The sequence below is a fragment of the Felis catus genome, chromosome F2 (genome assembly GCF_018350175.1).
Source record: "Felis catus isolate Fca126 chromosome F2, F.catus_Fca126_mat1.0, whole genome shotgun sequence".
Taxonomy (NCBI): Eukaryota; Metazoa; Chordata; class Mammalia; order Carnivora; family Felidae; genus Felis; species Felis catus.
Window position 1 is genome coordinate 20336669 of NC_058385.1, and position 21367 is coordinate 20358035.

General features: G+C 42.0%; 1 protein-coding gene across 10 annotated transcripts in view; it reads right to left on the bottom strand.

Moving 5' to 3' along the window:
• The window catches only part of NCOA2 (nuclear receptor coactivator 2), a 290646-nt gene that overhangs the window by 13826 nt on the left and 255453 nt on the right, over positions 1 to 21367 (bottom strand). For all 10 annotated transcript variants that reach the window (XM_045049590.1, XM_045049589.1, XM_023248770.2 and 7 more), the window contains 6 exons: positions 18495 to 18710; positions 15409 to 15538; positions 7121 to 7286; positions 4180 to 4458; positions 3403 to 3480; positions 1536 to 1770 (listed from right to left, as the gene is read on the bottom strand). In XM_045049590.1, the coding sequence (XP_044905525.1) occupies positions 1536 to 1770; positions 3403 to 3480; positions 4180 to 4458; positions 7121 to 7286; positions 15409 to 15538; positions 18495 to 18710 (1104 nt within the window). The remainder of the gene's footprint in view (positions 1 to 1535; positions 1771 to 3402; positions 3481 to 4179; positions 4459 to 7120; positions 7287 to 15408; positions 15539 to 18494; positions 18711 to 21367) is intronic.

Genomic DNA, 21367 nt, shown 5'->3' on the forward strand with positions numbered 1-21367 from the left:
TTAGTTTTATCGTAGAGATTGGGGGGAAGAAAAGAGAACATTCAAATTACATAGAAAATTACATAGAAAATTACTTTCAAATACCTGATCATGTGCTGGTTAACCACATACATTTAAAAAAGGTTCCAAACTGGGATAAAAAGCATGAAGAAAAAAATTTCCAAATGTTGATTCTCTAAGGTAGTTACCTTGTCTAGAGATAGAGAAAATACTGTTCCTTCCCCTTATCCCTCTCTAAATCAAGAATTGGTCATACATGTGTATTTCTCTTTTACCTGAAACAGTCTTCAAATTTTTACGTATCACTACAATTGGATTGTTTAAACTTTAAATCAGACTGAAGTTCAGCTATATATGAAAAGTTAACACATTTGAATAATTTTTGTATTGAATCAAGTCATTCTACAAGGAGATCCATGCATTTTTAAAAATAAGTAACTGCATCACAAAGGATTCTGTCTGTAAAGGGCTCTGCAGTATTTCAGTGCTATCTAAGATGAGCAAGAATACATAGAAAAATTCAATGTAAGCTTCTTGTTCAGTTTAGAAGCATTTACACTAAAAGGAGAGAAGGAACTTTTAGAACACTTTCTGAAGTCATCAAAAAGGAAACAGGAAAGGAGCTTAGAAACAAAGGCGGCAACTTAGAAACTTTCAAGGAGGACGTAAAGGAAAATGTGTTTTTTGCCTAGATGTGTGTAATGTACATAGTTAATTAATGCTTAGGTTAGCTGAGAAAGAAAAGTTTACGATCACACAGAAAAACCCGCACATTATTTGGTTCTTTAAAGAAACAGGAGACATGAATTTAAGCACTACAGAGGCTTGATAGTTATTTGTAGATAACTCTGGCAAAAGACAGGGAAAATCATTTGGAATATTAATGTTAATGTAAGCACTTAACTTTTATCAATAATTCAACTATTAATTGAACATGACATGCACACAAATATGAATATTTATGACATTACACATCTGTCTCTTAAGACTGATGCTGAACAACAAATCAATATGAAGAAAACAAAGGGCCTTCCACTGGGGCTTCTATATAACACTTCTCAGGAATTATCTATTCATTGAAGATTTGGTATCATCTTTTTTTTCAAAAATTGGAGAATGTGTAATGCTTGAATTTTTGTAGGTCTTTCAACATTTTGTACGTATCTATTGATTTGTTTGAGTCAGACTCAGAGGTCTTCAAAAATAAATATATACATATGCACCCGTGTTTACAGACATTGACAGAAACACACACATCCACGCACACTCACACACACTTACTTCGGTCACTCTTAAAGTAAGACCTGCACTCAGAGAAAAGGTGGTACCTGAGCTGAGAGACTGGAAGGCACTGTGCTGGACCTGGGGACTCCTGACAGGCCCCAGCTGTCCTCCCAGGTTGCCTATCACTCCCTGGGTAGCCAGACTCATGTGGGAGCCATGCAAAGAGCTGTGAGAGAGGAGCTGAGACCCAAGAGCAGGGGACACTGGGGAGAAAGGGCTGGTGAAAGGTGGTGGGGATGTAAGTCCAGTACCGTAGTTTGGAGGAAATGGAAACTGCTGTGCATTTGCCTGGGGGATCCGGGGGTTGCTCAGAGTTGCTGGTAAACCACCAGGAGCCACCATGCTCGATGTCATGTTCAGCCCTTGTCCTCTCATCATCAGTGTTCGCTGCTGAACTTGCTGTTGCTGATGCATTTGTCTCTGTCGAAGATGCTGGTTCAGGATTTCCCTTTGTCTTTGGGCCAGCATCTGTGCATTAATAGGTGCCTAAAATGGGGGTGAAGTGGGGAATGCACGGAGGGGAACATTGGGGGAAGACACAGATTGAGAAACAAACTGTATATTAGAAATAAGACAACAAATGGTACTGTCTCATGTAAAATCATTTGGGAAATAAAATTACACGGAAAGAACATTTTGTTTTATTTTTTATTTTAGAGAGAGACAGAGAGAGGGAAGGAGTGTAAGTGGGGGAGAAGGGGGGAGAGAGAATCCTGAGCAGGTTCCAAGTGCAGCGCAGAACCCAAGATGGGGCTCGATCTCACGAACGCTGAGATCATGACCTGAGTCAAAATCAAGAGTTGGACGCTCAATCGAATGAGCCACCCAGACGCCATGTGGAGAGAGCATTTTAGAGTCAAACAGTAGGTGGGTGAGAATGTGGGCTTCTAAGTTCTACAGAGATGATGATTTTTCTGAAACCTGGCAATGACTGACATGGGTAACTTCAATGTTACTATGGATTAACTTGGAACTCACTGTGAGAGAACACAGTTAACTAAAGGACCTCATAATAATACCAGTCCTAGCTGTAAGATGAATGTCACAGAAACCTTGAAGATGGCATTCAAATCTAAAGGGAAACCAGATCATTTGTGCCGAAATGTGGCTTGAAGTGCTTCGGAAAAGGCTGAACAGAGGCAGGGAGAGGGGAGGGAGTGTAGGGAGAGCGAGGGTGATAGGAACATGCAAAGAGGCCAGGGCAGACTGAAGAGGAAAAGACAGATGGATGCAGGGAAGGATGTCAGTGCCTGCCACCCAGAAGAGGTAAAAGGCTGTTTATGGGGTCCTAGCAGTGCAGAGTCAATCCTCATTACTCCTGGATTCCGTATTTGTGAACTTACCTACTTGCTAAAATTTATTTGTAACCCCCAACTCTATATTCACAGCACTGTCAACGTCTATGGACATGCGCAAAAGAATTTGAGATGCCCAAGGTGCACATTATTCCCACCTAAGGCTGAAACAAGGTGACACTCTGCCTTCTCGTTTCAGCTCTCATACTGTAAGCGTCCTTTTTGTGGACTATTTAGTTCCACGTTTTTCACTCTGGTGTGCTTTTCCCAGGTGATTTTGCTCTTGACGGTGGTTCCTAAGAGTAGTGCTAAAGAGCTGTCTAGTGTTCCTAAATGCAAGAGGCTGCGATGTACCTTATGGAGAAGGCACGTGTGGGGTGAGCTTCATTCAGGCAAGAGTCACAGCGCTGGTGTCTCTGAGTTCAAGGTAACAAATCGACAGTACCTATTAAATAAGATTTCTTCAAATTGAAGCACATGTGAAACAAGGTTATGTACTGATAGACTGATGACCATGCTGGCATCAGAGGCTGGCAGGACCCTAACCCTGTATGTCTCCTGGGAGCAATGGTTCGCGGATTCAGTGTTTGCTGTAACTTCATAGAACACAACACAAGTGAATGACAAGAACTGACTGTACCTGGCAGTAAAAATGGAACTACAAAAGTGACAGGCTAGATGGACATCTGAATGACCTAACAGATCCATGGTGCGGATCTGGGTCATATGACCTTGTAAGTAACTTTGCCTGGGATACTGACAAGGAAGGAATGACAGAGAAACTCAACATCCCATGAAATCTGACTGCTGGTCTGCTCCTTACCTGTGTTGGTACTCCAGGCCTCAGGGTCAAGTTCACATTTGAAACATTGCTGATTTGATTCATAAGTGGCTGGCGATTCTAAATGCAACAGACAGAAGAATCAATACATTTTTTACACAATATATTTTAAATCATCTCTCTTGAGAAATCGCCCTCCCCAGTGTAACATCTGTATGCATTAGATGCTGAAACCACATGGTTTGCAGCTGAATTCTTTTACAGAGCTAATTATCAGTGAGGTTTCGCATTGCTTATAACTGAGAAAACATTGTGGACTGTTTACAGAAATCTGTCTAGGCTTGTTTCCTGAGAACACATTTTCTTGAGCTAACTAGGCACTCAGAAGGCAGCACTGCTCTGCCACCACTCAGCTAACAGCGACAATTTCTGTCATGAGACAGGACTGAGGAAAGGAGCTACTGTTGTCCTGAGTGCTCACACTGAGCTAGAAACCACCTTTAACTCACATGCACATTGCCCTGCACCATACAGCAGCCCCGTTTTATAGACAGGAAAACTGAGGCTCAGAGAGCTCAAGGCTAGACCGTTGTCCTGTTGGGCAACAGGACGGCTCCCCTGTGCTAGAGTGGAGTTAGTGGATGAGACAGAAGGGAAATCAGTAAGTAGAACAGAGCACGAGCTGTAGGGTCACCTTGGAAGGGACGGGATGAGCTTTCCGCCCTCCCCGAGGACACGACTGTTACGCCGCCCTCTCGCCTCAAGCTGCCCACTCCCCCGCGCCCTGGCCGCCTCTCCAGACGCCCGCGAAGAGCACACCTGCTGTGCCTGGAGGCGATGCTGCAGCTGGAGTCGCAGCTGGTTTGGCTGGTTCTGCACCAGGCCTGTGGGCCTGAGGCCGGGTCTGGGCTGCATGCGGAGTGTGGCGTAGCTGGGCCGCTGTCCCATGGTATGGAAGTTCGGATCCTGCATGGGGTTATAGCTTCCCTGGGCCATCTGGGCCTGAGATGCATACTGCTGTGGGAAAACCGGGGTCTTCTGCTCCAGCATGATGTTGGATTCCTGACTGGAGAACTGTTCCGGATCGACTGCTTGGCTCTGAAGAGACAGCCCCAGATAACAAACAAATGAATACAACCGCTCTAAACAGCGGAGTTGATACAGGGTTATTTTCTCTGTCATATACTTGAAGCTTTTCACACTGTACTTACTATACAAAGGTACCTAGCGCAACTCCACTCTTCTTCCTAGAAAATATCTTTGTTCAATGGGTGCACTTATGTGAGGGAAGAAGCAGGGTCAGGCCTGACCCCCATCAACCCTTCTTCCAAGGGAAGGAGAACTAGGCCAGGACTATGGGACACTGCCTCCTCACTTCCCCATCAGAGACTGACCCGGACTGTAAAATGGAAATGTCCCCTGGAAGTGTTAAGTCTTTTCACTGATTCTTCGTACTTGAAGCAATCATTTTAGTCGGACGACCACCCTGGTGCCTCACTGGGGTCGGCAGTGTTGGGGCACCCGCCACCATCGTTCCCACTGTGCAGATGAAAAAAGTGAGATCTGGAGACACGGAGGAAGTTGCGATAAGCCTTTCTGGCTGGTTCGGTAGTGGGTTCCAATCCAGTCTGTGATTTAGCACCTGAGCTCCTCGGCAGTGCGATACGCTGCCTTTATTTAACTGCCTTCTGTGCTGCCGGAACTTCCTACAGTTTGCCACCATCTTATGAGCTACTGGACACATTTGCTGTGTTTGTCGTTCTTGACGTCTTATGGTTACCTGATCTATCTGGGTCAGAATGAAGCAGGTATAGAAAATCTACAACTTCTCCAAGGGGGAACACCTCACCCCCAAGTGGCCCTCGGTGTCTGTGTTTAGGGTGGAAACAGATACTTGCTAATTCTATTCTCCTCTCCCTTCTACTTCTAGGGGTAATTGCTACAACCCTTCTGATATAAGGAGGGAAGGACTCAAGAGCAAAAACGTCTCTTAAGGCTTTCTCTAACATGGTCACGTCCTAGGCCTTCCTCAAACCAGTCTACCCAAGTTAGAGCAGGGGCCTGGTCCTGGCCATGATCCTTGGCTCACGTCAGCGCGGTCCTGAGGTCCACCCACGAGACCCGGGCCCACTGCCCTCTCCAGCACAGTTTTAAGTATGTGGATGGAGCCTCCCCAGGGGACACCATTGATTACTGAATTACTGAACTCATTATTGAATTGAATAACTACACTCACGAAACTATCTTAGAACTTTAAATACCTGCCCATCTTCAACAGAGAAGAAATGAAATAACTTCCAGTTTTTAAAGAAGACACACAACTCTCATGTGCACAAATAAAGTCTATTTGTACTCTCCATTTCCCAAATCCACCGAAAAATGTTTCTATAATTCAGTTTAATAGGATGACATTATACTGACAATGGACTTGATGAGACAAAACAGAATACAAATGAATGAAAAAATGAAGGGGACTAAAAATATTAAATGACAAAAGGACACCAGTTTTGATAGAAACGACGCTACAAACAATCCCAATAACCACATTTTAAAAAAAATGTCACTTGGACAAAACTCGAGAAAAATACTGAGTGCTGACTTCTAGCTACCACTTAAAGCAAAAGCAAACTAGCCACACAGGAAATATTTAAATTCCATTCTCCTTTCTCAATTTATTTCACATTATATCATGTAGCCTCTTGAGTCATTTCTTCCCATTCTGCTGTTTTTGATATGAATCGACAAGTCTTAACTCCCACTTCTGTCTGCTGAACTGTGGGAATTATGACAGTATGATTTCTAGGCTTTAGAGAAGCCTCCAATGACTCTGCATCACCTTTCTGACATCCTCCTGACACGTCATATGTCTAAGAGTATACTGGACGCTGGAAGCTACTGTTTAGCAGTAAGAAATAAAGATGATGAGCAAAGAGGAAGACAGTACTGAGACTGTGATAGCTTTTGGTTAGATTTTGTTTAGATTTGTTGTTCCTCTTTATGAAGTAAACCAGGATGCCTGCTTCCCACAAATTTAGCTGGGTAGCCAGACACAGAAAATACTGTTACCACATTCGAGACTATGTTTAGGCTGTTTATTATATTATCGCTATAAAGTAGCAATACTTTAGAGAATTGCTTTAACAAACTATCAGAAGGAAGAAGCTTAAGAAGCACTTTCTTGTCTTCCCATTTACGTTTAAATATCCCCCCAAATTATTATGGGCTCAACCCACACAAAGGTCAAAATGGTTAATGAGCTCTAGCTACCTCTAAAATGACTTCTGCTAGCTTGTGTGCGAAGCATTCTTTTAGCACACTGGCTTCTTCTCACCAGCCCACAAATGTAAAGATGAATATGATCATCGTGGATGCCAACTGGGTTTTTAGCTGAAAGGGTTCTAGGTCATTGGGGCGGCAGTGTTTTGTTCTAGACTTCTCTGTTCTCTGCTCCTTGTGTGTCCCTCTACGTCATTAGGTGAGCTGGCCTTGACTTTCTGCCTTTCAGCTCAATAGCCTAAATTTAATGAAAGCTCATTTTCAGTGTTCTCCATCCTTGGGCAAACGTTTACGTGGGGGTAACAAGGAAGGCAAGAAAGAACACAGAGCCAGCTTGTTAGGAGGTAAAGAAGTGCCCTAAGAAGCAGACCGCAGAGCATCTGTGAACCAAAGAAAACGGACGAGTCTGTGCCCTTGAGAGAGCTCAGCAACACCCCCCACCCCCCCACCCCCCCCCCCCCCGCCGCCCCCAGCCCGTGCGCACCTGGCTGACCAGTTCGGGTATTCCGAGGGCTCGGTCAATCTCCTCCAGGCCATCGAAATTCCGCAAGGCTAAATAGAGCTGGTCCAGGAGAGCGCCTTCATCACTGGGCGACTCTGCTGCAGGATGTGGGCACAGCAGGTCGTCCGGAGAGCTGCCGAATGGCTGCCTGTGAAGACACAAACTTCACCGTGGGCCCCTGGAAAAGCCAGCTGGTCAGAGAACGCTTTCTTCCCTTAGGGACAAAAGGTGACCAACATCAACCACTGACCTCCGGGTCTGTGTAACACAACGCTCTACCAGCCAGAACAGAACAAAATGACAAGTCACAGTGACAGACACACTCTACTCAGTGCCAATCGAGGCATCTAGTGTATGGTTTTCGTTTTGCCTGCCCCCACTCTAAAGCTGGCAAAGCTGAGGCTCAGAGGGGTTAACCCACATGTCGGGAGATCGCACAGGCAGACACTGCCAAGCCGTGATTCCTACACAGACGCACGTGCTGCCAGGGCCCTCCTGATCGTTGCATTTCCACAAATCTACACGGATTTCTCAAGCATAGGTATGTATTCACTTTGCCCTGAAGTAATCAAAGGATTTTTCTGAACTTTGGTAGGAAAGACAAATTTCATTGAAACAGTCTTATTTCACACGTGGCTGTGATGACTCACCTGGGAGAGACTAGAGACCTATAAGAAGAAAAGATGCATTAAGTTTTTTGAATTCAGCTGTCGCTAGACTAACTCTGGTCGGACTAATAGGAAACTTCTTAGTCATGCATAAGCAGGCCTTGCAAACATGTTCATTAAGGCCCCCAGGAAGTGCGGCTCTTGGCCTTTCTGAGTCAACCAAAGTAGATCATGAATGTGCAGATTATATTATTATAAAAGGTCACAGGTGATATAATTGTAACACTAAACTCCAAACTCATGGTACATAAAACTCCTAAGATTTAAATTAAATGACAAGTTGTTCGTGGTGGGGGTTTGAAAAGTTTCTGAGTTACTTCAGTATCGAAAGGGAAAATGATACTTGTATTTTGCCAAAATGGTCTAATTAGTACTCGTAGAGTTACCATATGATGTTTTGGAGAAAAGTTTACAAGTAAGTAAGTTTATTCTTAAGCAAGTGTGAATAGATCCATCAAGGGATGAAGTTATTTATCTAACCCAATTTAATATGCCATGTTTTCTAAAGACAGCTTGGCATGCCACTTTGGCCTAGGATCCCGAAATGCTGACTATGAAAGCCAACAACTGACTTCCAACATTTACAATCAGTGCATTAAAGAACAATTTATACTCTCCATTTATCCCCAGTAACTTGTGAGGGAAATCACCTAATCGAATGCGCCCTTCATGACACCGCTCACCTGCCCTTCCTGGCTCTAAGCCTGCATCCCCGAGCCTCCCTTGCCGCGGGCTACCGCCACAGGCCGAGCGCGTGCGCTGTGCGGCCACCCGGTTCCACTCAAATGGTCCTGCCTTGCTAAAGGTAGCTAACACTCTGAGACTCGTGCTCTGGTTTTTGGGGGGCCTTTTCTAACCTGCCTCTTCTCATCATTGCCTTGCTCCTCAGTAAGACATCGTTTCCTGGAAAAGTCTCCCTGCTGCCCTTCCTGCTTCTCTGGCATCCATGCTCTCCTGGAATTTAAGTTTTTAAACACAAATGTGATCAGATCAGTCTGCCGCTCCTACACTTAAGGAGTGGGAGGAAGGTGCAGTGTAGAAAAGCAGCAACAAGGAGGAGAAAAACAACAGAACCGCATATCACAGAAGCAAAGAGAGGAGGAAATTCTGCAGAGGAGTGACCAACATTTGGATGTGGTAGGTTTCACGAAAAGAGGTCGAGTCAGCCAAGAGTGGATGTTGTGTGTTTACCAAATCACTTATACCTGGGACCTCACTCCCCAAAGATGGTAGCTAGTTAAATGCATTAAAGTATTTTCTTGGTCTGCCTTATTCCCTAATTTTCAACTTCTGTTTCTTCGGAAGCTTCATTCCCACACCAAACACGACCTCCCCACCCAGACCCCTCTAGATCCCCACTGCTGACAGGCTAAGGTGAAATCTACTCTCTTAAGTCTAGGAAGGCTGCCGGGTTCCGCCTGAACCCACACCCCCCAGTCTTGCATTGGACTGAAACCCAGCGTCAAAAGGAAAGGGAGGTACGGTCACCCTCTGCAAGACAACTCCACCGTAGGAAAGATACATCCAAAGCTTAAATTAAAAAAACAATTTCCAACATAATAACAGAACCCATTTTTGTTACATGCTTTTCTTAATTAAAAAAAAAACAAACAAACCTCAAAGCAATACACAACACAGACTGAAACGTCCAACAGTACCTCCAGCTTTCCTACTTTGGTCAGGGCTCTTCCTTGTCAGCTCAGGCTGAGGACTCTCAAAATAATTCCCTGCTTATAGCCTCTCTCCTATTCTCCTCAGACAATGCTGTTAGGTTCCTTTTCCAAAACAAATTTTGCTGGGATGACTCAAAAATTCTTATTTTAGCTCTCCAGGAAAATGTCTAAGTCCCTGGACAGGTGGTGGTGGTGGAATTTAAGGACGCACACACTTTGGTAAAGCCTAGTCTCTACAAACTCAATGTCCACAATTTCCCCGTGAGCCCCAGCCACTCTGGGCAATTGATCCTTTTCCAGAAGATGCCATCTATGCCACTATAAGGCCAACACTTGTCATTCCATGCTTCGTCCTTTCTTTTCACTTAAAATCGATATTGGTATTGATGTTAAAATATCAACTTCAGACTGTACCAAGTGAGGAGATCTTAAGTCTCTTTGTTGGCCCAGTTCTTGAAACTGCATAGGCTCAGTAAGTTTCCAGTTGATGAAAATAAAGGGCTCCTGATCTAGCCAGGATATCGTATCTTATAATCAGAAAGATACATTGCATTGTGGTTGATATGATAAATTTGGGTATACCATGAGTTATATCACTTCCCTTAGAGATGTAATAATATGATTGGCTTATGGAAAAAATACCAATCCAGACTTCCAATCCCAACTTTATAAATGTCCCCCAACACAATGAAGAACTTATTCTCCTGCATTTTGGGCAATTACAAATAGAGTCACAATCTAGACAAGACAAGGACGAAATTCAGAGGAATAAAGGAAAGAACACACGCAGGCCATGGGCTGATGCGAAATGATTAAGTAACAAACTAGCAGAAGATAAAGCTATCATCAAAAGAAACCTCATTTCTTGAAATGTACGCTTTATGAACTACCAAAAAACAGTAAGGATGGAGACAAAATGGGGAATAAGGGCGCCTGGGTGGCTCAGTAGTTTGAGCGTCCAACTCTTGATTTTGGCTTAGATCCTGGGATTCAGCCTCGTACTGGGCTCATGCTGATAGCACAGAGCCTGCTTGGGATTCTCTCTCTCCCTCCCTCTCTGCCCCTCCTCCGCCCATGCATGCACACACACAATCTCTCAGAATAAACATTTTTTTTTAAAGGGGAATAAGGTCAATTCTGAGCTCTTGTTTGAGAAACCATGACCATTATCATCACTTTTCACGTTATTTTCAAAATTCTGCAGAAAAGTAGCAGCTACTACATGATAAGAAATAGACAACAAAAGAAACTTTATTTAGATGCATTTTAAACAAAAGAAAATCAAATTAACTCAGATTTTGAACTTAATGTGAAAGCAAGTTTTTCATGGAGGGCAGCTACTGTATTTGAAGAGAAAGCCACTTTTATAAATCCAACAGAAATCTTCAAAAAATCCTTTATAAGTTTTGGGCTATATTTTATTTTACTTATTTTGATAAATATATCAAAGCATATTTGATAAGTATGTCAATATATCTGCACTGACAGCACAGAGCTGTCACTCGATCCCACAAACTGTGAGATCATGACCTAAGCCGAAATCAGGAGTCGGACGTTCAACTGACTGAGCCACCCAGGGAGCCCTGGCTATATTTTAAACATCTTTTTTACATATGACATCGAGGAAAATAAAACTCAATGGAACTACAGAAAATGCAAGTTCAACTATAAATAAATGAGTAAGAGAATATGTTTGAGATTTAAGGGCTAACCTATAGTCTTCTGGAAATGTGTACTTAAACTAATGCTGGGTTCATAAAACATTAAAAACTTACCCCTAAGTAGGCAGTAAAACTATAAAATGTTAATGATGATACTTAGGGGAGTTAAAAAAAGGGGCGGGATGATAAAGCACTGTTTTTCTTTTCAAAAGAGAGACATAGTCAAAACCTTTGTTATCCATCACTTCTGAATTTCTACGACAATAAGATTACCATAAAGTTGGCCATAAATTTCTTCCAAACTGAATTATTTAAAATAAAAGATGGGGGGTAAGTGGCTGGAAAAGCTGAAATGACTTTAGAAGTGATGAACACATTCTATTTTGTCCACACAGTTCTCATACAAAGAAAACTGACACAGCGTAACCAGAGCAACGGCAGAACAGGGGTGGTGCCCAGACCCAGAAACTTGCACAGCAAACCGAACATGCTTACATGGTGACTGGGCTCCGTACAAACTCTGGAATTCTTCCATTTTTGTTTTAACAGAATGTTCGTCTGTTTGGGCAACAGGGAAAATCCTAACTTTGCGTCTAGTATTCTCTAGAAACTAATCTTTGACATTTCACCCCAAAACAACTATCAGATGCTGCATTTAACTACTGTACTACATTTCTATTATGTGCAAGTTTCCATGGAAATGGGTGGCTCTTTAACATATCAGATAAACATATTTAGAAACAGCTTAACACTCACGGACTCCATCAAATTAGACTCAAAGAACTGGGAGGACCCCAAAAAAGTACTGCTTCCAAGTTATTACTACAGTGGTTATTTGTGCGATGCTCTACTCCCAACAGACCCGGTGATGGAAGCTGCACGCTGCCTTGGTGGCTGGTCCGGTGAGAGCCACAGTGACTGCACGCGGTTCTTGCTCTGTCATCCTTCTCCTGCCTCATTTCTGCTCAGAGTGCAGGGGGAGGGCCAGAGATGCAGGCATCTTCTGGGTCTCTCTCAAAATGCAGAGCCCTGGGCCCCACCCAGACCCGCCTGTTAAGGAGACCCCAGACGTGATTCAGAGGCACCGCAGGCTTAAAAAAATACTAGTTTCTTCCCATGATGAAAGGAATACAGCTGGTAAGTGAGCCTCCTCCTTTATGTACTCGAGACGGTTAGTAAGCACTTTCCCTGGTCTTTTGTTTCAGTGAAATAACTAGCCCTTGACTTTTTCTCAGATGTCTTATTGCTGGGATCTTATTCATTTTCTGATACTTTGGGGTTTTTTTTTTGTTGTTTGTTTTTAAACTTCACTGAATCTTCTGAATCCTTTACTCTCCTTTAAGATAAGGGAAGGAAAACAGACAGGTATCATACCACGCTTCTGAGCTGTGCAAGGCCCACTATGATAAAAGCGTTACATCTCAGAGTAGGACTCACTCTGAAACCTGTAGTTTTAAAAAAACAAATAAGAAACTCTGAAAATGTACTCAACTCTTATGAAATTTCAAAAACCTTGCTGACTTTCATTATCTGTGAATTAGATAAGAATATTACATAACTTTAAACCAGAATAATCTAGGACAATAAACCAGGACAAAACACTCGGTCTGCAGTAGGGTCCTCATGGAGCCTTCAACCCCAGCTCTTTACATGTGGGCCTCAAGGCCGAATTGCTACAGCTTGTTTTCCAACAAGTTTACTTCCTGGAAAACACGGCGCACACCCTTTCAGTTCCCACACCGCCTTCTGGCTTAGGCTCCCATCTCTCTGCCTGGGGAGCTGCTTTGTTCACCCAACCAGCCAAGCAGGACCATCACTTAGGCCTCAAGCCTGCTTGCAGTTAGTGCACTGCTAAAAACGAGATTATGCAGACGACATAACTGTGACCTTGGCTTTGCAGGGAATAATGGAACTCTCAAAGAGGCAAACACAAAACAAAAACCACCTATGAGCTAAACCTTGAGCATCCCAAGCTACTGGTGCTAGGTGTGTTTTTATCCACAGAGCAGTTACAAGAGCTGGGGCTCTGGGCCAAAGCAAAATAAGAGCACTAACTTGAGGCTGCTGGACTGAACTGAGGGAACGTGGAATGGACCCCCCACCTCTGGAAGACAGCACTGCAAATTTGCTTTTTTAAGAAGTTTCCTCAATTTCGACTCTAGATGTTTCACCAACCAAGATCAACTTAAGAACTCCCAAAGCAAGATTACCAAAATACTCAGGGAAACAGGCCATACTGAGGGAGAGTCAATACTGGAGTTAGACCTCTATGAAACCTAGTTATCAGAATTACCAGATAAAGAAATTCAGAAAATAATGCTTAAAGATATAAAGATGGAATCACGAAAATAAGCAAATAATGAGAGTGAAAAGTAGACCTGGCAAATAAAACTTTTAGAAATAAAAAATGTAACTGGATTAAACATAGATGAAGAAGTAATTAATGAACTGGATAATAAATTAATTATCCTGATGTACTGAGAGACAAGGAGATAGAAAATACATGGATTAAGAAATATGGAGGCTAGGGGGCACCTGGGTGGCTCAGTTAGCTCAGCGTCCAACTTTAGCTCAGGTCATGATCTTGCTGAGTTTGTGAGTTCGGGCCCTGCACCGGGCTCTGTGCTAACAGCTCAGAGCCTGGGGCCTGCTTCGGATTCTGTCTCCCTCTCTCTCTGCCCTTCCCCTGCTCACACTGTCTCTTTCTTTCTCTCAAAAATAAATATGTATATATATAAAAAAAAATGGGGGGTAGAATTAAAAAAAAATCCAGCATAGAAAGAGAAAGTGTAATATGTCTAACCAGAATCTCAGAAGGAAAGAATAAAGAAAATGGAAAAGGACAGTACTAGAGATAACAACATGAAAAACATGAATCTATGGGGTAAAAACAAGTAAAACATGCCAAATACCAAGCAGTATAAATAAATCTACACCCAGACACACTGTAGTGAAAGTGCAACACATACAGTAAATACAAAGAATATTTCAAAAGCAACAAGAGATCACCTACAAAGAAACAAAATTTGACATAATCAGAAGCAAAAAAAACCTTAAAACAAGATCACATACCATTTCCTTTTCCAAAAACCTTTTTTAATGGCTTAATGCAAAAGTCTGAATTCTTCAGAGCGTGGTATTTAAGACGTTCTTTTTCTTTTTTCTTTCTTTCAAATTTGTATTTAAATTTAAATGTCAGTTAACATATAATGTAGTATTGGTTTCAGGAGAATTCCGTGTTTCATCACTTATGCATGTAACACCCAATGCTCAGCCCAACAAGTGCCCTCCTTAATACCCATCACCCATTTAACCCATCTCTCCACCCACCTCCTCTCCAGCAACCGTCAGTTTGTTCTCTATCACTAACAGTCTGTTATGGTTTGTTTCCTTATCTCTTCCAACCCCCCCTTCCCAAATGTTCATCTGTTTTTGTTTCTTAGGTATTGAAAACCTTCTATAAATCTATTCAATTACTAATCTACTCTTCCTGCCAAATCTTCCCATACTGCCTTTACTGTATATTTTTTAAGTGGTAATATATACGTAACAGAAAACTAGACTATTCCCCGTTACCCTAAACATATCGTGTTGTTTCTGTAACATCCAGGCCCTGATTATGCTGCTTTTACCCACTGGGCTGGCTTCCTGCCATGTCTACCTCCGAATTACACCTTTCCTTCAGGACTCTGAAGCCTTCCCCAGTCACCCCAGTTGGAAGATCTCTTGTAATTTGTTTGATTTCTCTTATACCATTTATAGTATAGTACATACTACCTTATAGTTATTAATGTACATCTTTTATTTTCCAACTAAATTATAGCTTTTTAAAGGTATGCCCTAGAAGTAACTGATTTCTGGATTTCTCCCTCCCCTACCCCCTCACCTCCTGTCCAACAACTGACGATTATAGTCTGGATATGTGAAAACTGGTCAGGACCAACTATTTAGAAGGAAAAGATTAATTTCTGGCAGAGGTCTAAAATAAGTTACCAGGGTGCCTGGGTGGTTCAGTCAGGTAAGTGCCCAACTCTTGATTTCGCTCAGGTCATGATCTCATGGCCGGTGGGATCGAGCCCTGAGTCGGGCTGTGCTGACAGCACCGAGCCTACTTAGGATTCTCTCCCTCCTCTCTCTCTGCCCTTCCCCCGCTCATGTGAGTGCAGATGTGCCTGCTCTTTCAAAATAAATAGACATTTAAAAATAAAATAACTTCCAGAACTCATGAACCACTGTTCTCTTGGAGCTCCTGGGTACTCAGGACTCACCTGTTTTGGCTGGCGAAAGATGCCTGGTCTATAGGCAGGATGCTTTCAGGCCATGGGGCAGTCTGATTTGGGGGAGCTTGTTGTTGGCTATACTGCGGTCCCCCCATATTCATCTCTAATTCAGATGGCCCTAAAGAGAGAAGACAAAAATCAAAAAACTTTATAACCTGTAATCAAGAAAGTGCCTATTTCTGCTATGTAATATATAGAGAAATATCTGGTTTATGGAAAATGAAACAAGACAGATGTGGGTGCCTGGCTGGCTCAGCTGAAAGAGCATGTGACTCTTGATCTCAAGGTCATGAGTTTGAGTCCCAAGTTGGGTGCAGGGATTACTTAAATAAATAAATAAGTAAACCTAAAAAAAAAAAAAACAGATGTAATAATATTTAGGTGAAAATAGTAAGACCAAATTTAACAAAGGCAATAAACTTCAAGGCTTTTCACTCACTTTAGGGAACATAGAGAGTGGCAGTTCTAAACTCTTGCAAAGAGAACCTTTTATATTCTTCAAGAAACAAGCTTTAGTTTATGTGGGTTATATCTGATTGACACTGTATGGGAAATTAACACTAGAAAGTGGAAAAAACAATTATTCCTTCATTTAAAAATCATTATAATAAATCCACTATATGTTAATATAAACAAGAGGTTGTTGTTGTTGTTGTTGTTTTAAATAGGCTTCACACCCAGTGTGGAGCCCAGCACAGGGCCTGAACTCAATGATTGTGAGATCAAGACCTGAGCTGAGATCATGAGTTGGACACTTAACCGACTGAGCCACCCAGGTGCCCTGTAAACCAGATCTTTTAATGAAAAATGAAAAAAACCCTTTTACTGGTATTGTTAACATTAAAATTTATTTTTATTTTTATTTTTTATTTTATTTTTGAGAGAGAGAGAGAGAGAGAGAGAGAGAGAGAGAGAGCGAGCAAGCAAGCACACATGAGTGGGGGAAGGGCAGAGAGAGAGGGAAACACAGAATCCGAAGCAGGCTCCAGGCTCTGAGCTGTCAGTACAGAGCCTGACAAGGGGCTCGAAGTCACAAACTGTGAGATCATGACCTGAGCTGAAGTCAACCGACTGAGCCACCCAGGGGCCCCTTGTTTTACATCGTGAGGATTACTTTAATGTCCAGATTGACAGAGGAGAGCCAGAGCATCCTATGTGCTCCCACATTCCACCACACAGCATGTAACTATGAGAGAGGGGAGAGTGAAGAGGGCCGGTAGGGTCTCAGCATTATTATGGAAACAGTTTAGTCTTGTGGACCTCCTGAAAGGCTTGGGGTCTTGGATCATACTTTCAAGAAGTGCTAGATCACTTGTTCTTGAACTTTCATTCACTGTAATTCAGTTAGCTCTTCTAGAAGAAAGGGGGTAGAACAGAAAGAAGGCTCCGGCAGGTCAGATGTGCCCTTTCTTAGTTCTTTTTAGAGGTTTAAAGCTAATGGATGACATGAGATTTTTAATGATTTTATTGTTGTCATCATGTGTAGACCAGTCTTCCATTACAAGAGACAACTTTCTATGGAGTTCATGGCTTTCTGGATTTACTAAAAATCAAAGAAATTCAGTTACACAATAAAGCTCAAAGGCCAGGTGAGGTGCCCTTCAATAAAGAAACATGGAGAAAAAAATTAAATTTCTGGATATGAGGGATTTATTAATTATCTCGTGTGTGTGTGTGTGTGTGTGTGTGTGTGTGTGTGTGTGTGTTTAACTTTTCAAGTAATCTCTATACCCAACATGGGGCTTGTGACCCTAAGAGTCACATGCTCTAGTAACTAAGCCAGCCAGGTGCCCCTTAATTATGATATTTAAATGAATGAATCAACACATTAAAATTTTCCCAGCTGAATTCTGCATGAAAATCTGGTCATTTTCAGCATTTTTCTATAAAAGCCTTTCATAAATTATAGGAATTTATGTTTGGAAACCACTCATCAATTTGAAGTACATTCTCTGTAGAAAGGCTATCTGAATGTCACCTCTCAGAAACAATAAGCCAATATGTGCTGAGCAATTACATAACTAGGTAAGAAAGCGGATGCCAGAGGTAGGATGAGAATTCTGTGTTGTCTTGTCAAAACAATCCTGGTACCTTTCCGTTAATGATTTAGCTCTTACTCATTGTGCAATATTCTAACTAAGTATATGAAAAAGTACATAAACATGAACTTATCCGAATTATGCTAATGTGCAAGATTTAGAAGAAGCTTAATATGTCAATGATTAAGAAAATAATCTCAAGTATGAGTTGTACAGACCATTATTTTTTTTTCAGGTAACAGCTTTACTGAGACCTAATTCACGTGCCATACAATTTACCCGTTTAAAGTATATGATTTAGTGGGTTTCAGTATATCTGCAGAGTTGTACAACCATTACGACAATCGGGTTTAGAACATTTTCATTCTCCCCAAACAAACCCGCGACCATTAGGAGTCACTCCCCAGTTCCCCCAGACCCCCAGTTCTAGGCAACCACTTACCTACTTTCTTTCCCTACAGATTTATCTATTCTTGGCATTTCATATAAATGGTGTCATATAATGTATTAGACCATTAATTTTAATAACATGAGAAGTGTATCCGAAGAGAATTTTAGTGATCCTCACATTTTGTGAGATGTCCTAGAAGACCTCGTACCTTCAGTGAGGACCCTGGAAAGTCTGGTTTAATAGCCTAGGATGGTGTCCTAAGAATCTGCATCTTAATGTCCTGCGAGCATTCTGATGATCACCCAGAGTCAGGAACCACTGCTGTAACGCTGAGATACTCCTTACGACCATCATGTATGTAACACTGGCAGTGTGGCACTCTGATTCACTCCCCACGAAAGTTGAAATGAGAGAATTTAATACAAATAAAGCACCACAGAGGTAGTTACTTCTCTGATGTAACTGGGAAACCTTTGAGACTCTAGGATTCTATACAGAGTCCCAGCAAAATCGCACTTACGACAGCTTGACATGGGGGGAATCACCTGCAAATGAGGAGCATGTCTGCAAAGAACTTCTGGAGCGGTTCGTCTCTTCTAAGAAAGCACAGAAATGAAAAGTACAGAGCACTAGAACTACCTTACCTATATTCATGACCTGAGACTGAAGCATCTGTCTTTGGCCAGGTTGGCTGTTGGGTCTCATGGGGATGCTGGCTGTTGGGTTCCGAATCATACCTCCTTGGATTGGCCGGTTCAGGGCACCGGTGGTAGCAGCACAGGTGACTCTCACAGCAGAACTCTGTGGGGCCCACTCCCCAGATGGCATAGTGGGCCGGGAAGCATTACTACCAATCATTCCTGCAGGCAAGCCAAAGGAAACTGAGAGATGGAGTAACTGAAAACACAGTCAGCATGTATGAGCACTAGACGATCTTACTCTGTGTAAGACCATCACTCTGTCTACACAGCCCAATAGTTAATGCCTTCATTGGGACAGACGTGGACCCTTGGCTAAGCAACAAGAATTGGCAGTTTCTACAGTTTTTCAGAGCACGGACTTGCCACTCTCTATAGTTCGGAAAAGCTGTTAAAATTGTTCCCATATGTACTTAGAAACAGGTGCTGTGGCGTGTGGAGAACCCCAACTTCCTTCCTCAGGAAGTGAATCACATTAGCTGATCTACACGTCAGTGCTTTACTTTCCAAAAGGGAGGTGAGGCTAAGAGAAACAAGGTTTAAACTCATAGTCGATACTCTAATTATAAATCCAAATCACAGAATATCCCGTGAAGCCAACGTCAGATTTTTAAATCCTCAAATCCCTTCCAGGGTACTCTGATTTGTTACGCTTCAAAACTGACCAAGGTAGCCTCTAAACCATTGAGAAATTACACGATCTTCCTACCACGGTTTTTTACAACCAAGGCAAGGGAACTCCTACTTATGGGGGACTTCAGTATACCTGGACCACCACATTCCTGATTATATAGATCTAGAAGGAGTTAGGGCACATTGGTAAAGATCCCTTTACACCCGAGATATTAACAGTTATTTGGGCCACACACAACAAGAAGAGCACAATATTCCATGCAGGCTCAAGTGTTTGCTCTCTCTGGCCTGGCCCTGGGATGTGGACAATGGCTAAATATTTGCTAAGACTTGATATTCTAAAGGGGATAAACTCCAAGTGAGAACCCTTTGTTTTGAAATGCTGAACGACCGATATATAGAAGTTCTGCTTTCAAATAGATGGCTTGCTTTCATTTACTTTCATTGTGATAACTAAAAAGAGGGTATATTCAAGAAATGGAGAAAACATGTATTATGGGTGGTTTCTCACTGGTGAAATGAGAATGTGCTACATTAGGATGATTAAGAATAAAGGGCGATTAATTAGACTGAAAAGCTTAGAACAATATTATAGTAATATATATTTAAAAAACCATTTGAACATTACATTTGAACTACACAAATGTACTATGGGAGAATAGGCATTTTATTTCTCCAAAAATTGATTACCTAAATAATATAGCAAGATTATATAAAGTCTAGAAAGCAGAAGGAAAAATCACCTATACTTCAACAATATTAATGCAATCATAATAACCTGGGGTCAAAGTCTCTTTCAGTCTCTTTGTTTTTGGAAACGAAGCAGAGGCACTCTATGACCCTCACAGTCTAGATCGCCAGGCTGCCCCGATTTGAAAATAGGTGTATCCTTAAATTTCTTCTTCAGATTCCTGCAAGAACTCAGATCTTCCTGTGTTCTGCTAACAAGGAGGCATTTTTAAGAAGTCATTGGCTCCTTTTCTGTTATAGAATGTTGCATAAATATTTTATGTATATAACTCAATACTCTGCCTTAAAATATAAAATGACTGTGGCACCATTTCTGTGAATATATAGATTAGTGAAGTAGTCAGGGCCTGGAGCAATAATAGTTGTTGAAGGAATAAACTATTTTAATATAGCCCAGTACACGTTTCTCCACGAACCGCTTGCTCATCAACAACCGAAAATAAATAAATCCAGCTTTCCCCCTTAAAATTGAGCTCTAATTTCAATTAGCTGTCTAAAATGGCGATGTGTATACAGAGATGACAGACTAAGCTAAAAGAAAAAAAAAAACAACCACCACCACAACAAAGAACTAAACACCCACAAATAGAAATTCTTTTTATACTAGCTACTTCTTTCAATGCCTTTGCCTTGAGCACTTCATCTTGACAAAGAAAGAAAGCTGTAAATTGTGAGCAGTTCTTCATTAGAACACTCAGCGTCCTGCTACTGTGTCCGTGGTAAATAGGTACAGGGTACAGGACAAGGTGGTGATGGCAGTCAATGCTGCTAAGATGGTTTCTAGCCTGAAGGAGATGGGAGTTTAGGAACATGGTAGCAGCTGGGACAGCGGTCACCACTTAGGAAACGCGCTTGGGCAACCTGGCAGACACGCTAAGTTGCAGCAGGTCAAGGTCCAAACCAGAGCACAGGCAGTCATGTATCTTTGAAAAGGGAGCCCTGGATCAGGTACGAAAAGGCCAGGCACACTACCATTTAAACTTATTTTTAATAAATAGTTTTCTGAAAAACGGTATCATTTATAGGTATGAAACGTTGCCTGAACTTTAAACTTGCATTCTGAAATTCTTCAAAAACAAGTCATCAATTAAGAGGGGGGCTTGGGATTATCAGCAGATTACACGAGATGCCAGCAACTCATCAAATCATCTTACGCGCACCTCTATGATGTCTAGGACTGTAAACTGGAATAGAAGAAATCAGCCTATGCTATAGGTTAGTGATCAGAAACCCTATGAAAGTAATGATCACAGAATAAAACAGTAAGCTTACTGGAATGCTTTCCAATGCTTCACATGCCAGTCTCACAGTGAAAATTTGCAGAATTTTCTTACGTTCAAATATTACTTTCTAACATAAAAAATTCCATTTGAGAAATTCGACTAGTTTGATGTGGCTGAATCATTACGAAATTAAATAACTCACCAATAAAGTAA